The sequence below is a fragment of the Astatotilapia calliptera genome, chromosome 3 (assembly GCF_964374335.1).
Source record: "Astatotilapia calliptera chromosome 3, fAstCal68.1, whole genome shotgun sequence".
Classification (NCBI taxonomy): domain Eukaryota; kingdom Metazoa; phylum Chordata; class Actinopteri; order Cichliformes; family Cichlidae; genus Astatotilapia; species Astatotilapia calliptera.
This window is the reverse complement of record NC_137424.1, coordinates 75,407,866-75,425,320: the sequence shown is the minus strand read 5'-3', so window position 1 is coordinate 75,425,320 and position 17,455 is coordinate 75,407,866. Positions and strand designations below refer to the sequence as shown.

Genomic DNA, 17,455 nt, shown 5'->3' with positions numbered 1-17,455 from the left:
GTTATGGTAAAATATGGAAGTATAAGTTGTGTCCTCTTTCTTTCAATATTTCTTATTCCTTTCTTTTACTTTTCTCTAATTTCAGGTGTATCTGATAAACAACACAACAGTCTGCTTTGAACATCAATCTTCACTCACAGACTCAATGGCTTCCAGATCAGAGGAGGATCTCTGCTGTCCGGTCTGTAAGGAGGTCTTCAGAGATCCTGTTCTTCTGTCATGTAGCCACAGCTTCTGTAAAGACTGTCTGAAGAGATGGTGGAGAGAGAGAACAACATGCGAGTGTCCACTTTGTAAGAAAATATCAGAGTATGATCCACCTTTAAACCTGGACTTACAGAACCTGTGTGAGTCGTTCTTACAGGAGAGAGATCAGAGAGCTTCAGAGGCTCTCTGCAGTCTGCACTCTGAGAAACTCAAACTCTTCTGTCTGGACCATCAGCAGCCAGTGTGTGTCATCTGCAGAGACTCAGAAAAACATGCCAACCACAGATGCAGACCCATCGATGAAGCTGCACAACAACACAAGAAGGAACTTCAGGAAACTCTGGAGCCCTTAAAGAAGAAGTTAAAGGTTTGTGAAAAGGATGAACTGAAGTTTTATCAAACAGTAAAACACATTAAGGTCCAGGCCCGACACACAGAAAGGCAGATTAAGGAGCAGTTTAAGAAGCTTCACCAGTTTCTAGCAGAGGAAGAGGAGGCCAGGCTTGCTGCACTGAGGGAGGAAGAGGAGCAGAAGAGTGTGATGATGAAGGAGAAGATGGAGGCTCTGAGCAGAGAGATAGCAGCTCTTTCAGACACAGTCAGAGCCACAGAGGAGGAGCTGAGAGCTGAACACGTCTCATTCCTGCACAACTACAAAGCTGCAGTGGAAAGAGTCCAGCGCTGCCCCCTGCTGGATGATCCACAGCTGCCCTCAGGAGCTCTGATAGACCAGGCCAAACACCTGGGCAACCTGACCTTCAACATCTGGAACAACATGAAGGCCATGGTCTCCTACACTCCTCTCATTCTGGACCCAAACACTGCTCATCCAAACCTCATCCTGTCTGAAGATCTGACCAGTGTGAGATATGGAGGAGAGAGGCACCAGCTTCCTGATAATCCAGAGAGGATTGATTATTCCTGTTGTGTCCTGGGCTCTGAGGGCTTTAACTCAGGGACTCACAGCTGGGATGTCGAAGTTGGTGATAATACAGGGTGGGGACTGGGGGTGTTGGCAGAGTCTGTGCAGAGAAAGGGAAGTGTACGGTCTGGATTATGGGGAATAGGGTTCTATGAAGGTAAATACTCATCATTTTCACCATCAGCTCCACCCACTGTTCTCTCAGTAGAGAAGAATCTCCAGAGGATCAGAGTGAATCTGGACTGGAACAGAGAAAAGCTGTCGTTCTCTGATCCTGATACTAACACACACATACACACCTTCATACACACATTCACTCACAGGATGTTTCCATATATTTGGTCATGTAAATTGAACGTGTGTCCGTTGAAGGTGTCAGTGTCAGTGGAGCAGATCAGTTGAGGATGATTATATTTCTAATGTTGTTTCCTGTCAGTGACTTAAAGTTTTTAAACTGAAACTTGGTTTCTTTCTGTTCCCAAAGCTTCACAGACAAGTGTAATAATCACAAAAAAAAGTGTCATAATTCAGCCACATGATGTGTCAGATGACATGGAGTAGAGAGTTTGAAGTTCTCTTTGGTCACCCTTGTTATTACACCTGAGACGGAGTAATAGCCTCAACATCCAGTGTTATAAGAGATTTATAGTGCTAAAGCTAAAGCACTCTTTTCTTTGTATACTTTGGCTAATAGTAGCCTTACTTAAAAATTTATAAATACAATATGAGAATATAATGGTAAATTATATAATGGTAAGTCTAATAATAACCCTTTCACTATAATGCCTGGGTAGTGTTAAATCCTCCCAATTCTTTCGATCTTTGGGCTGAAGGAAGGACAATACTCGGTGTATAAATGTCATGGTCCTGGGTCGTGTGACCCAGTGTGTTATGTTTAGCCTATTTTGATGTTTATTGTTTGTTTAGGTTCTTTAAGGTAGTCCAGTCCTTTTGTAATTATGTTACCCTTGTATCAAGCCTCCCTTGCCCTTCGTGTGTTTATGTCTGTGTGTCTTGTATTGTCAAGTTCATGCTGTCGCGTCTGTCACCTCCCCCTGTACTACGTCTCCCCGGTTCATGTCTTGTTTCCTGTTTTACTCTGAAGGCTCATGTTCCCGTCTTATGTCTGTGTTTCTAGCTTTGTTCCTCCTGTCTCATCAGGTCTTATTCCTCCCAGCTGTGTTCCCCTTCTGTCTCTAATTTCTTGATGACTGCCTCAGTGTATTTAAGCCCAGTGTGTCTTTGTGTCAGTGTCAGATCGTCTGTTATCCTCACCTCATATTTTCTCTTATTGTGACACTGTGTTTCATAGCCTGCTGAGTTACTCTGTGTTTATAGTTTTTTCCATAGTTCCTTCACAGAGTGCCTTAGCCTTTTAGTTTACACAGTGTTCTCTGTCTTCTTAGCTTTCCCAGTTTCAGTGTCCCCTAGTGTTTTTGTTATGCCTGCAGCCACAATAAAGGTTTGCCTTATTTTTGAAACCTAGTTCTGTCTGCTCTTGGGTCTACCTCATTCTTCACGCCGGCGCGCCCCGCCGTGACAATAAACGCTCAATCAACAATTACTTTATTACATACAATTCAACACTTTTGAGCATGAACCATCTGGATGGGGAGACATGCATGAAGAGGGTCACAGCAAATCTCAAAATGGTGGAGGGTTACTCAAACTCTTATAGCCTCTGATGGCCCCCACCTAGTCGTAAAAACCTAAACATTCACATTATTTCTAACTCCTAGCGAGCCTGACTTATGGCCTTGGCTCCTTTTGTCTACCTTCAACAACGGTGGGAGTGAAGCTCCCGTGGAATGTGCTCTGTGTCCTCTACTATCAGAAAAAGCAAAGTCCTGACTCTCTGAAAACAGTATTTCTTATGACTCAGCAGTATAATGCAGCATAAACAATATCCTTCATTCACACTGCATCAGCAGTCTAATGTAATACAAATCAGTTTAATAACTGTAATAGTTATCACCTTCTTCTAATTCAAGAGAATACTGCAAACTAAAACTACATAATAATTTCACAATCATTAATCAGGGGTATAACATGGTATAAGATAATATTATAATCCCACAATTCCCCCTTTGATCTCTTTCTTAAAGAGATCACTAACACCTTGCAATTTAACATTACAATCCAGTTTTACAAGGTCCATCTCTTGTTGCCCTTGAGGCCCTCTGTCCCCCTTTAACGGGTGGACCATATGTGGGATGACCTCTGTGTTTGCACAGTTCAGATGCAAGAAAAACTATGATTACAACAACAACAGTAGTTACAGATGACACTCCCATCACTCTCCAGTTCGACTATAGCAGAGTTGTCAGAGAACTTCTGTAGGTGGCAGTGTGGGGAGTTGATGGAGAAGTCTGCAGTGTAGAGGGTGAAGAGGAACGGTGTCCGCACAGTTCCCTGTGGCTGCAGACCAGCCCATCAGCCCTGTGTCCTCATACAAAGTGGGCATCCTATGAGGTAGTCCAGTATCCACTGGGACATGGGACACTGGGCGCAGATGAAGAACCAACCTCTCGAGGGTCTTTATCAGATGTGATGTCAGGGCTATTGGCCTGTAGCTGCTGAGGTCCTTGGGATGGGAGGTCTTTGGTACTGGTACCAGTAGCAGTAGCCCAGATCAGCTAAAACTAAGAAAATCGACTTGAACCTTAAGTTATGATTCTTTTCCCCATGCCTAGCCATCATAGCCAAGCTTAGGGTTTCCCCACCTACCAAATCCCACTTTAACCCCTAACTGTAGTAATTTTTACTGTGTAGATGTGAAGGTAAACCCACATTCTACAATATAGGCAACAGAAAATAGAGCTAATTTTAAAATATGTCTTCTTCTGATCATGTTCTATGAAACTGAAGCTGTGTACATTCATTGGAGTGTAAATTTAGACTGAAACAAAGTTTATATTCCCATGAACTCACTGTATTATATTAACATACCATGAGGGTCATTTGGCTTTGTACAAGAATTGCTGGTAGAATTGTCCTGCAAGCTACTTTCTTATTTTAAGTAAATTTTGGAGTCTGGACTTTTTGATATTTGCTTGATCAAAGAATTTCAATATGTAAAAGATTTTTTTTAATATCTGCAATTCTACTTAAGCACAGAATGTCTGTACTTTTACCACCTTTGCCTATAAGAGATGTGTGCTCACAAGGTGGAGCTTGTTCCTATTTAAACAGCAAAACCCTTTATCCCTTCATCTTACATTAATAATAAATTTAAAAAACAGAAACAGCTGTGTGATCTGCAGTGTTGGGTAAGTTACTTTAAAATAGTAACTTAGTTACATTACTAGTTACTTCTCTCAAAAGTAACTCAGTTACTTCAAGTTACTCGTTACTTTCAAAGTAACTAGTTACTAGGGAAAGTAACTTTGGTTTTACCCAGAATTCTCTTGTTAATGTGTTGCTTCCATAACTTTGCCAGTCTTCTAGCTTGCTTACTTGCCACAAGTGCACTGTGCCACCTACCAATAGAAAGGAAAAGATAATGTGCATATTTCCACGAGAGAAATCCCACGCCTGGACCGTCATTGACTGCTGCCATGATTCTAGCCTACGTCACAGTGTCATGTGCGCCTTTTACATCCAACACAAAAACTGCAGTCGTGGTGCTTTCGATTGTACTCAGAACTCGGAAATTCTGCCTTCTAAATAGGAAGATGTAGGCAACACCAGACTGCAGACGAGCTGCATACAGGGCTGGACTGGGACAAATAAATCGTCCCGGGCATTTTGATTAGAGACCGGCCCATCATTATAGGAAAAATCATCTTTGAATGAAAACAAACGCTGTTGTGACAGTGATGTACACTGTTTTGATGGTATATATGCATCAATCTATCAATCGTTTGTTGTAAGATTCAGATAATAATTTATTAAAAGCTAGACATTTTAAATGAGAATAAGAAAGAAAAGTATTTCTTTGTGCCCCCCTTTCCCTGTTAATGCCCTACATGGCCCCCTGGCAACACTTTGCTAGATCCGCACCTGCACAGTTACCAGCTGTCAGCTACCTGAAAAAGGATCCTGGTGTTATTTGTCTCTCAGAAACAGTTCATAACTTCCCTTCAACTCATTCATGTCACCTAAAAGGTTAAACCTGTTTCTCCATCACAGCTCTGATGATTCAGTAAGGACATCTCCTGGTTTCATCTTCATGTTTCCCTCTCACCAGATAACCAAACCAACATCATGACCAGCAGCTTTTTTGCAGCTGTGGCTCCAGCAAACATCAGCTGATACTAGAAATTAATATTAAATAAATTCTAACAACAGCTGATCAAGCTTAAACGTGCTGCTGTTATTTAGTGCGACATCCGCTGGTTTCCTCTTTCGGCGCAAAGTGAGCGATAAACAAACAAGAGAGCCGATCAGCTGATCACTGATCAGTTTTCATGATTGAAGTAGAAACGGGAGAGGGAGGGGGGAGAGGATGAGAGAAGAAGAGGCAGCTGTGCAGCAAAGACACAGAATAAATCCAGCTTTGTGCCTTTTTCATTGTAGCTGAATTACGGGACAAACTGTTCCTTTTCACCTCAATAAGAAACGCGTAATATTTTCTCTGAATACCAGACGGGACGGTTGGCAACTCTAATAACTTATGAACAAAATAAAGTTCAACATCATTAACTTCATAGCACCCACCCAGCTGTATAGAAACTCCGTCATGCTAGCTAGTACGCAGTACGGAAAAAGTCAGAATAAAGAAAATAAACTCCACCTAAACTTGGTTCATATCTGACCCAGATAGACTGCAGGTCATAACTTCTTACCTGAAGTTCAGTTCACACTTGGACCGGCGGCCGCCTCGGGTCTCTTTTCCTTCTGCGTCCCCTTTCTCCAGCCCGAGAACGTGTTGCTTTCTCTCATCCACCTGCTGGCCTCCACCACTTGATAATGTTACTGAATCTGTGGAAGCTCTGCGATAGCCACCACACGAAGTAACGAGTAACGACTAGGGATGGGTATCGTTTAGGTTTTATCCGATACCGGTGCCAAACCGGTACTTTTGAAACGGTGCCGGTGCTTAAACGGTGCTCAAACCGGTGCTTAAGGAATGGAGAACACAAAATTGGTCCAAAAACCTCCCATGTTCAGCTGTTTTTTTGTAAAAAGATAACAATGTTAGCCTTTTCTGCAGCTATGGGGCATATATGGTATCACTCTTGGCTGGAAGCAGTGCTTAAACAATGGAAAAAACACCAACTTTGTCCAAAAGCCTCTCATGTTTAGTGGTCTTCCACTTTTTCTTTGGTCATTTTAGCCATTTTGGCCACGGTGAAGGGAGTATCTGCCATCAAACAAGAAGACAGCCGCATGTAGCTATGATGATGTTTGCTAGTTCACCTTACATGCATTAATGTAATAACGTGGTTAGCCTACTCAACGTAAATTACACACGAACAACATTAAGCTGCTCACGCAGAGAAGAACGGCTGCTGCTGCTGCCATCATCATCCGTCATCATTTCTGCTACACTGGCAGGGCTAGGGGCCAGGACTCTCCTCTTCGGGTTTTTGGGGGATATTGCTCCGGGTGCGATAACAGGCAACCCACCCGCAGTAAATGTGCTCGGTGCCAAGCTATCAAATACGGCACATTTCTCGGCTTTTTAAAAAAAAAAAAAAACTCTATGAGTCGCCAGGTGTTTCATCGGATTTGAGGTGTTACCTCCTTTGACAGTATCACAGTATCAGCTTAAAGCACTTGTTGCAGGCTGCTGAGTTTGCATATTTTGCTGTGAAGTACAGCCAGACTTTCGACTGCTTCGCCTTGGGCATTTTTAATCTGTAGCTCTGCTCTAAAAGAACGTACGTACCTGGGCCCGCCTACTATCCTCGGAAACATAAAATGATTGGCTAGAATCTAAAGTGTATCACAGCTCAGGAAAAAAAATCACCGAAATAAAGCACCGAAATGTGCGCTGCTTTTCGGTCTGGTTACTACCGTTTATGTCAGAACCGGTGCCATCAGGGCACCGGACACCGGTACCCATCCCTAGTAACGACCCTATCTAAATCCCAGTAACGACTAACGCGTTCCTGATTTTGGCATAATAACTAGTTACCGTGCTCGTTACCACAATAATAACGTAGTTACTGTAACGCGTTACTTAATAATGCGTTAGTCCCAACACTGGTGATCTGTACATTACAGCTGTCTTTCAAACTGCTCCCAGACTATCTATAAATTAGTTTTCGTAACCTCTTTGAATTATCATGTTTATACCTCTGCATGATTTAGAGTCACCAGTTAATCTAACAAAAATGTCTTTTCAAACTGAACAAAGAAATCCTTCCTTTGAAAAGGAAGTCCCCAAATCTTCTTCCAGTAAGGCAACAGCGCAAACCACCAAACCACCCTGATCTCAGCCCAAATACTTTTTTTTCTGGTGTCCTACAACAAGGGAGGCTACACTAGTACTGCCAGCTAGGGCTGAAATATATCAAATGGAGCACATTTGAATTAAAAAAGCTACTCTGTACTAGTTTTAGGTCTTGGCCGTTGGCTGAACACTGAGCCCCTTCGCCTACAGGAAGTTGATGCAGTAGATGAGTGGACCAAGTAAATAACTGACTGAACTTGAAGACCAACACAAAGACTGTACAACAACAAAGGAGATGAGCGGACTTTCCCAAGGAATCTGAGGTTCTTCAATATGTCCAGCTTAAAGATTGAGAGTTAATATCAATTAATGTACTGTGCTTTGGTCTGCTGGCTGAGCAGCATCACAGCTGGAGACAGCAACAGACTGAATAAAGCATTCAGGAAAGCTGGCTTTGTGACTGGCTGCTAACTGGACACTCGAAGCAGCACTCCACCCTTAAGAGACATGCTCCATCTGATCTGATCTTTGTGGTGAAGGATTCATACAGCAGCAGGAGGATGAGACCAAAAAACACCTCAAAGCTCTGAAGAACTATCTGAAGACTAAGGTGTCAGGGTACGCTGAGAAGACCCAAATGTAGGACTCATAAACCCAAAGGGATAAACTAAAAGAGGCAGCTGTATTGTGCTGTACAATTCAAACACCAAATACAAGGGGAAAAAACTAGAAACAAGGAAATAAATCTGGGAAACAGTGAAGCTAAGACTTGAACCGAGAACTAGGAGTAACATGCAGCACAGAGGAAACACATAGTAATATGGGACAACATGACAGAGGTTTTAAATACACAAAGGATAACGAGGGGATGGGAAACAGGAGGGAACACAGCTCGAATTAATAAAGTACAATGAGACAGGAAGGAAGCAAAACTGAACACACTGAACACAGGACTTGGAACTGTCACAATAAAACAGGAAACATGAGACAAACACTAATATGTGGACTTGACGACACGGAGACATGACTGACTGGGGGAGACAGAGGGAACATGGATCAAAGAAACAGAAGTAACTAAACAAGAAATGTAAAGCACAGGAAAGGCACAGAGACAGAAACCTAGAGACTTGTAACAAGAAAAATAAAATAAGCAAAAACCAATAAAGAGAACCAAAACCACGAAAAACAAAAAAATCTAATAATATAAAATTAAACTACAATTTACACACACTGGGTCACAGACCCACTACCATGATATAAGGAGTGCTGACTGCCCTCCATGGTCACCTGACCTCAACCCCACTGAAAATTTGTGAAGAACTCTGTGGCACTTGTGGGTATTTTCACTGATTCAAGTTTTCATTCAAACTAGAGATCCAGTGAGCCACCTAGTGAGGAACTGGGTATAAAAATTTTGTAATTCACAAACAATGAATACCACACTTTTGCTAATGCCCTTGAATTAAAGGCAAAGGTAAGGCAAGGCAAATTTATTTGTATAGCACAATTCAACAACAAGGTGATTCAAAGTGCTTTACAGAGACATTAGAAACAAAAACAAATAAAAAGCATGATTTAAAATTGATTAAAACAAGCAAAAAAACTAACTAACTAATTAACAAACCAACAAACAAACAAAACAGTATATAAAATCAAAACAGATAAAATCAGAACAGTAGATAAAATCAGTAGTTAATGTAAGTTTTGAAATTTAAGCTTAAAAGTTTGTGATAGGTTTGTAGCTTGAACCCATCCGCTGGAACGTTGAAGACAATATAATTACACAGCAAAGCAAGACACGAGTAGGCAAAGTTCTTCATGTTTCTCGTGCACGGGAGAGAACAGGACAAACGCCGTTCCTTCACTTGACCGCAGTTGCTCTCTCCGTTCTCCCGTACCACTGTTCTTTTATTGAGGTTACATGAATATGCATAGGTTCATTAACATATGACGTCCACATACAAACAAAGAGTACCTTGCCTGTGTGTGTGTATGTGTGTGTGTGTGTGTGTATGTGTATGTGTTTGTGTGTGTGTGTGTGTATGTGTATGTGTATGTGTGTGTGTGTGTGTGTGTGTGTGTGTGTGTGTGTGTGTGTGTGTGTGTGTGTGTGTGTGTGTGTGTGGTGTGATTTGTGTGAGGTCAAGATGTGACCCTGTGAAGACTCCCCAAAGCTGGTGCCAGGAGTCTAGCGGGTCCATCTAAACAAAAGGCTCTTATACTTAAAGAGATATACGTGTGTTTGCTATACCATATATATCAATAAGGAGAAGAAAGGATCTCTCCCATGTTCCCAGGCTGTGGGTGTGCATTCTAGTATGGAATACACACCAAGCCTTTGTAGCCTGTTAAAGTTCACACAGCCTACCACTACACAATTGATTATATACCTCTAAGCATGTGTGGTTAAATATTTCTAAGCATAAATGACAATCAACAATACAAAATCTAACAGTGTGGATTTGGTGCTTTATTCAAATGCAGCTGAGAACAGGTGAGTCTTCAACCTGGATTTAAATAAACTGAGTGTTTCAGCTGATCTGAGGCTTTCTGGGAGTTTGTTCCAGATATAAGGAGCATAAAAGCTGAATGCAGCTTCTCCGTGTCTGGTTCTGACTCTGGGAACTGATAAAAGACCGGATCCAGACTACCTGAGGGATCTGGAAGGTTCATACTGGGTCAGGAGGTCACTGATGTATTTTGGTCCTAAACCATTCAGAGCTTTATAGACCAGCATCAGAACTTTAAAGTCTATCCTCTGACGGACAGGCAGCCAGTGTAAAGACCTCAGAGCTGGACTGATGTGGTCCACTTTTTGGTCCTAGTGAGGACTCGAGCAGCAGAGTTCTGAATGAGCTGTAGTTGTCTGACTGATTTTTTAGGTAGACCTGTAAAGATGCTGTTACAGTAATCAAGCCTACTAAAGATGAATGCATGGACTTGTTTTTCCAGGTCCTGTTGAGACATCAGATCTTTTATCCTTGAAATATTCTTGAGTTGATAGTAAGCTGACTTTGTTATTGTCTGTTACGCCCCAGTCTAGGGGTGTGTGAAAATTGTGGCACAACCAGTCATTAATTTCCTCAATGCATTTACCAAGAGCCTGTACAGGGCCTTGGTCTCATGGTGACATTGTGATATATATTTGTGTGTCATCTGAATAGCTATGATAGTTTATTTTGTTGTTCTTTATAATCTGTGCCAGTGGGAGCATGTAAATGTTAAACAGCAGGGGTCCCAAGATGGAACCTTGGGGAACTCCACATGTGATACTTGTCTGCTCAGATGTGAAGTTACCTATTGATACAAAGTATTTCCTGTTTTCTAAGTATGTCTTGAACCAGTTTAGTACAGTTCCTGAAAGACCTGTCCAGTTCTCCAGTCGTTTGAGTAATATGTTGTGGTCAACTGTATCAAATGCTGCACTGAGATCCAGTAAAACTAAGACTGACATTTTTCCACTGTCTGTATTCAGACATATGTGCGGAAGTGCTTCAGGAAGGTGAACGCGCGCAAAGCTACTGGTCCGGACGGGATTCCCGGCCGCGTCCTCAAGTCATGCGCGGCTCAGCTGGCTGGAGTGTTCACACACATCTTCAACCTTTCCCTCTCTCTGTCTGTAGTCCCAGCCTGCTTCAAAATGGCCACCATCGTCCCTGTACCCAAATCCTCCACCATCTCCTCATTGAACGACTGGCGACCTGTAGCCCTGACCCCCATCGTGAGCAAATGCTTCGAGAAGCTGGTCAGGGACTTCATCCGCTCTGCACTACCCGACTCACTGGACCCTCTACAGTTCGCATACCGCCACAACAGGTCCACTGATGATGCCATAGCCCTGACACTACATACTGCCCTGTCACACCTGGAGAAGAGAGACACGTATGTGAGAATGCTGTTTGTAGATTACAGCTCAGCATTCAATACCATCGTTCCCTTGAAGCTGGACAGGAAACTGCAGGATCTAGGACTGAGCAGCTCCCTCTGCAGCTGGATCCTTAGCTTCCTGTCTGACAGACGCCAAGTGGTCAGACTGGGCAGCATCACCTCATTCCCCATCACACTGAACACTGGTGCTCCACAGGGGTGTGTACTGAGCCCTCTCCTGTACTCACTCTACACCTACGACTGCACAGCCACTAACAGCTCCAACATCATTGTGAAGTTTGCGGACGACACTACAGTGGTGGGTCTTATCACCAACGGTGATGAGACGGCTTACAGGGAGGAGGTCAGCGCCCTGACCCACTGGTGTCAAGACAACCATCTCACCCTCAACGTCGCAAAGACAAAGGAGTTGATAGTGGACTTCCGGAGGTGCAGAGAAGTACACACCCCCATCACCATCAACGGCGCTGCTGTGGAGAGAGTGAGCAGCTTCCGGTTCCTTGGAGTACATCTGGCTGAGGATCTTACGTGGTCAGTACACATAAACTAAACAGTGAAAAAGGCGCAGCAGCGCCTCTTCTTTCTCAGGAGACTGAAAAGATTCGGCATGAGCCCCCGCATCCTCAGGACCTTCTATCACTGTGCCATTGAGAGCATCCTCACTGGATGCATCACCACCTGGTATGGCAACAGCACCGCCAACAACTGCAAAGCTCTCCAGCGAGTAGTGCGGTGCTCTGAACGGATAATTGGAGGTGAGCTTCCCTCCCTCCAAGACATCTACAGGAAGCGCTGCCTGAGGAAAGCGGGGAGGATCATCAAGGACTCCAGTCACCCCAGCCATAAACTGTTCAGACTGCTTCCATCAGGAAGGAGGTTCTGCAGCATCCGGTCCCGTACCAGCAGACTGAGAGACAGCTTTTTCCATCAGGCCATCAGACTGCTGAACACGTCATAGACACCTCAGCTTCACTACTGGAACTTCAACATTATGCACTACACACTGTACAGTAATGCCGCTGTTTTGCACATATTCAACTCTGTATATTTTTATATATTTTATTTTATTATTTTTTTACTATTTAATTTGTAAAAATGTGTATACACACACACACACACACACACACACACACACACACACACACACACACGTAGAAAAACATTTAGTATACACATCCAGAAATGCATACACTATTATATATTGTACATATATTTATTAGTTTCAGGTTGGCCATTCTTGTATTTTGCTCGTTTGTGTTGTTGTGTTTGCACATCTCTGTTGCTTGTGGGGCTCGCACACAAGAATTTCACTCGCATGTGCTGTGCCAGTGTGCCTGCACATGTGATGTGACAATAAAAGTGATTTGATTTGATTTGATATGTCATTAAACACTTTGGTCAGAGCGGTTTCAGTGCTGTGGTTCTGTCTAAAACCTGACTGGTAGGCATCATAGCAGTTATTCTGTTTTAAGAAGTAACTGAGCTGTTGAGAAACTGCTTTTTCAATGATCTTACTTAAAAATGGGAGATTTGAGATCGGCCTGTAGTTGTTCATTTGTGTCTTGTCAAGATTGTCCTTTTTCAGTATAGGTTTTATTACAGCAGTTTTTAGTGATTCTGGAAACACACCTGATAATAAAAAAAAGTTGACGATCTGTAACAGGTCTGACTCTAAAGTCTTTGAGACCTTTTTGAAAAAACTTGTTGGCAGGACATCTAAAAAGCAGGAGGAGGAGTTCAGTTGACCTAAGATGTCCTCCAGGTCTTTGCTGTTAATCGGGTGAAACTGTTTCATGGTGTTTAAACAGTTTTTTGGTGGACACAGTACATATCCTGAATCTGCTGTTTATGTACCAATTGCTTGTCAAATTTTTTGGATTTTTTCTGTGAAGAATTTGGCAAAGTCATTGCAGGCCATGGTCGAATGAAGTTCAGCTGCCACTGACACAGGAGGGTTTGTTAGCCTGTCTACTGTAGAAAATAAGACCCGAGCATTATGGCAGTTTTTAGTGATGATGGCCTCTGTTACATGCTGAGTCAGCCCAACGTTGCCCAGAGTGTTACTCAGGTCTTTAGTCCCTTTGTCCTGAGGGTTGTCCACATGGATGTTAAAATCCCCAACAATAATTACACAGTCAAAATCAACACAGATCACAGACAGCAGTTCACTGAGGTCATTAAAAAAGTCTGTGCAGTATTTGGGAGGCCTGTAAACATTAAGAAACACAACTTTGGATGGGACCTTCAGCTGTAAAGCCACATATTCAAAAGACTGAAAACTTCCAGGAGATAGCTGCTTACATTGAAATGATTCTTTAAATAAGACAGCAACCGCTCCTCCTCTCCTGCTCACCCTGGCCTCACTGATAAAACTGTAGTTAGGAGGGGTCGTCTCGATGAGAACAGCTCCACTGTTACTTTGGTCCAACCAAGTTTCAGTTAAAAACATAAAATCAAGGCTGTGCTCAGTGATTAAATCATTAATTAAAAATGTTTTCCCAGCTAAAGATCTAACGTTTAATAAAGCCAACTTAAGTGTTTTAGAGGCATTACTTGTCCCCTCGTGTTTGGGAGCAGTCTGTGACACACAAGGTATGTTTACTATGTTTAAAGATCTTTTAGAGTGCAGCCCTCTGTGTTTTGACCAGGCCACATGTCTCCTTCTGTCACCTAAAAGTACAGAGATTTTAAAACCTTCTTGTAAACAGGGTCCCAGCTTCTCCTGGGCAAAGTCACCACTGCCATAATCCTCGCAGATGAATATCCAACTGTGACAAACATTGTTCTGCATACAGGGTCAAACGATGTGTCCAAACAACAGTCGGCAGTTATCAACAGACAGTTATCAGTGGTATGGCAGTGGTGACTTCACACATCACACATCAGACTGCGGAGACAGAGCATGAAGGTGGTAAAGAGGAACTACGGGGGGTGAGGCTGGGCAATGTGACTTCGATTGCTCTGTTGAGGGTGGGGCTCGATGGCGAACCTTTGGCCGCTCTGGTGGGGGATTTATGGGGGACAAAAAGGGATTGGGCCGGGGGGTAGATCTGAGCCCAGCATTGACCATCATCTCCTCAGTGAATTTCAGGTGTGGGGAGGAGGGAGAAAGGGAGGGGGAGGAGGGTGATGGCCTGTCAGGGGTTTGGGGGACTGGGGAAGATCGTGGTCCCTGGTCCTGGTCGTTGGTGTTGTTGAGAGAGTTGGAGGCAAATAGGGACCCCTCTTCTTGCCTCAGATGTCTCTCCTTTCTGAGGCTCTTCCCAGGTGGGGGCAAATGGAGCTCCTCCTCAAGGTTTCTGCTGGGCTTTGTCTGTTCTTGGAGTACTGTTTGTTCCTCTTTATGAGATAACTCCTCGTTTATCTCAGCCTTGGCACCAAGCACAGATGGATGACGTATGGAATAAAACAAGTTGGAGGTGAACAGTTTCACCCCTGACTTGTTAAAATTAAATCCATTTGCTTTAAACAGATGCCTGCGTTCCCAAAAAATATTAAAGTTGTTGATAAAATGCACTGAGTGGTCAGTACATATATAAGCATATATACATATACATATATAATGTATAAGCCATTTATTCAGTGTAAACAACCCGCTGAATCTCTCGTCTCCTCCTCTGACCGGCGGTACAGGTCCACTGATGAATACAGCTGCCTTCAGAGAATTTACAGTATTTAGTAATCCAGTAAAGTCCCGTTTCAGAACCTCCGACTGTTGTTTGGACACATCGTTTGACCCTGTATGCAGAACAATGTTTGTCACAGTTGGATATTCATCTGCAATTTGAAGAATTCTCTCCTTCAGGTTGTTGACCATATCGTTAGGAAAGCAGAGGACTTTAGTGTTCTTACCGCACATCCTTTGTACATCCTTTACGGCAGAGTCACCCACAATCAGAGTTTCAGGCCTAGCCTTTAGCTTTCCCTGTGGTCTTTTACTTTTCAACAGATTTTCAGACCTTACTTCGCTGCTTTTAGATGGATGGTTGTCAGATATAGATCCAGGGTCCTTTGATAGTGGAGCAAATCTGTTGTGCAGTTTCACATTCAGTTGTTTTGAAGGTTTGTTGTTAACCTTCCTATTCACGGTTGTCCAGTCCTGTTTCCTCTCGTATACAGGGGTAGAAGAGCTTCTCTGTCTCGTAGGAAGTGAAGGCCAGTTGGTTTCAGAGATTTCAGCTCACTGTGCTCTGCCCGTGATACGTCCTCCCCCTTCCAGGAGACATGATTTATGTCTTGGTTTTGCACCAAGACAGTCCAAGGGGGATTATCGCTTGAGGATTTATAATAATGCACAGAGTCTACTTTCTTGGTCATGTTATCTGTGCTCCTTAGCTGTGTACTAGCTTGCTCATCGCCATTGTTTTGAATCAAAGGCAAGGTTGTTTCATTTCCACACAGTCCATTTACCTCCACGTTTACTTCTAAGCGATGAATTTTTGTCTCCAGTACTGCAATCTTCTGCAGGAGGCTGTGGTAGTCATCTGTGGAGAGGGAAGGCATCTTGTTGCTAGTTAGCCTAGCGGTTAGCACCTTTCCAGGCTATTGAGGCTGTTCGGTGCCCAGATGCTGTAATCAGGTTTCAGCTGTGTCTAGGCCACAGACACACGGAGCGCTGAGGATAAGGTAACTATAAAAATGTTGCTGTTTCTGTTAAGAACACTTTAGTCCTAATGATCTATAAGTGTCCAGAAGCTATCGCAGGTAAGCTCATACGGAAAAAAGGGAAAAAATCAGCATAAAAATCAATAAAAGAAGAAAAGCATTTAAGGAGCAAAGAGATGAAGCGTCCACACTCGCAAAAGGGAGGAGCCAAGCCTGGTAGGTAGTGTTTGATCTTAAAGCCACTGAAAAATATTGAACATTCACCAGGATATTTTGGTGTGTATGCACTGAAACACACCCTGTGTGGTATTTAGAATTGGCATTTATCACGTTCATAAACACTGGTTTATGAGCCTGATGCGGTAAGCTGAGCACAGCTTCAACCTGCTGTTTGTTGAAAAATAGTAACGCAACCACACCACATTTTTTTGTGATTAACGGTAATGGAGTTGTAATAATAGGAATAGTAATTAGTTAGATTACTCGTCACTGAAAAAAGTAACACCGTTACTTGTAAAGCCATTATTTCCATTACTTAGTACAAGGCAACGAAATGTAGTGTGCAAGATATAAATATGAAAACTACAGAAATATCAGGTGGTTCTTCCTCAGAGTCCTCAGGAAGAGGTGCACTTTCTTGACCAGCTTGGAGCAGTTGGTCGTCCAGATGAGATCCTCGGTGATGTGGACTCTCAGGAACTTGAAGCTGCTCACACGATCCACAGCCGTCCCTTTGATGTAGATGGGTGGATGTGGGTCAGCATTCTTCCTGTAGTCCACGATGAGCTCCTGGGTCTTCTCTGTGTTGAGTAGCAGGTTGTTTGTGTCGCACCACTCAGCCAGACGATCCACCTCCTCCCTGTAGGCGGCCTCATTGTTGTCATTGATGAGGCCAATTACCATGGTGTCATCTGCAAACTTAATGATGGTGTTGGAACCATCGGCAGGTCTGGGCTCATCACACAGTTTTGTGGTACACAGGTGTTCATTGTGATGTATATATACATACACATGTGTATTAGGGGTGGAGCTGAGCCCGAATACGGTATTTGGAAAGGCATGAATATCGCGTTTTTTACCAATACTTATTTCGAACAAATACTTGTTCCCAAATACAAAAATATTTGTATTCGGGGACAAGAAAAACTTTTAAATCAAAATGCTGGGTTTCCTTATGAGACCATAGTGCATGCCGGGAGAGTGAGTAAGTGATGTGTAAAAAGTGAGTGACACAGGCTGCTCCACACAGTAACAGAGAAGGCTCGGCTGAGCTATAAAAAACTGAACTGCATTACTATTTTTGTTGAATAGACAACACCCGGCCATGGACCGGTACCGGTCTGTGAGTCGTTTGGTACTGGGCCACGAGTGTTGAGGTTCGGATGTGAAATTTGCGGTTTTCAGGGGTTTTATTTCTTTTTATTGTTAATATTTATTGTTTTTATCATTATCATATATTCAATGATGTTCCTTGTTACATGTTCATTGCTGGA

At 43.0% G+C, this 17,455-nt stretch overlaps 1 protein-coding gene across 1 annotated transcript; it reads left to right on the top strand.

The window, feature by feature from the left end:
* The first annotated feature begins 131 nt into the window (after window positions 1–131).
* Window positions 132–1,589, top strand: LOC113019681 (nuclear factor 7, ovary-like). The gene has a single exon (XM_026163478.2). It carries the CDS (start codon window positions 146–148, stop codon window positions 1,529–1,531), a length of 1,386 nt encoding a protein of 461 aa, XP_026019263.2. The 5' UTR covers window positions 132–145; the 3' UTR covers window positions 1,532–1,589.
* Window positions 1,590–17,455: the final 15,866 nt, after the last annotated feature.

What these genes read in the sequence shown, in the direction of transcription:
- LOC113019681 (XM_026163478.2), top strand. Translation starts at nt 146, where the DNA reads ATGGCTTCCAGATCAGAGGAGGATCTCTGCTGTCCGGTCTGTAAGGAG.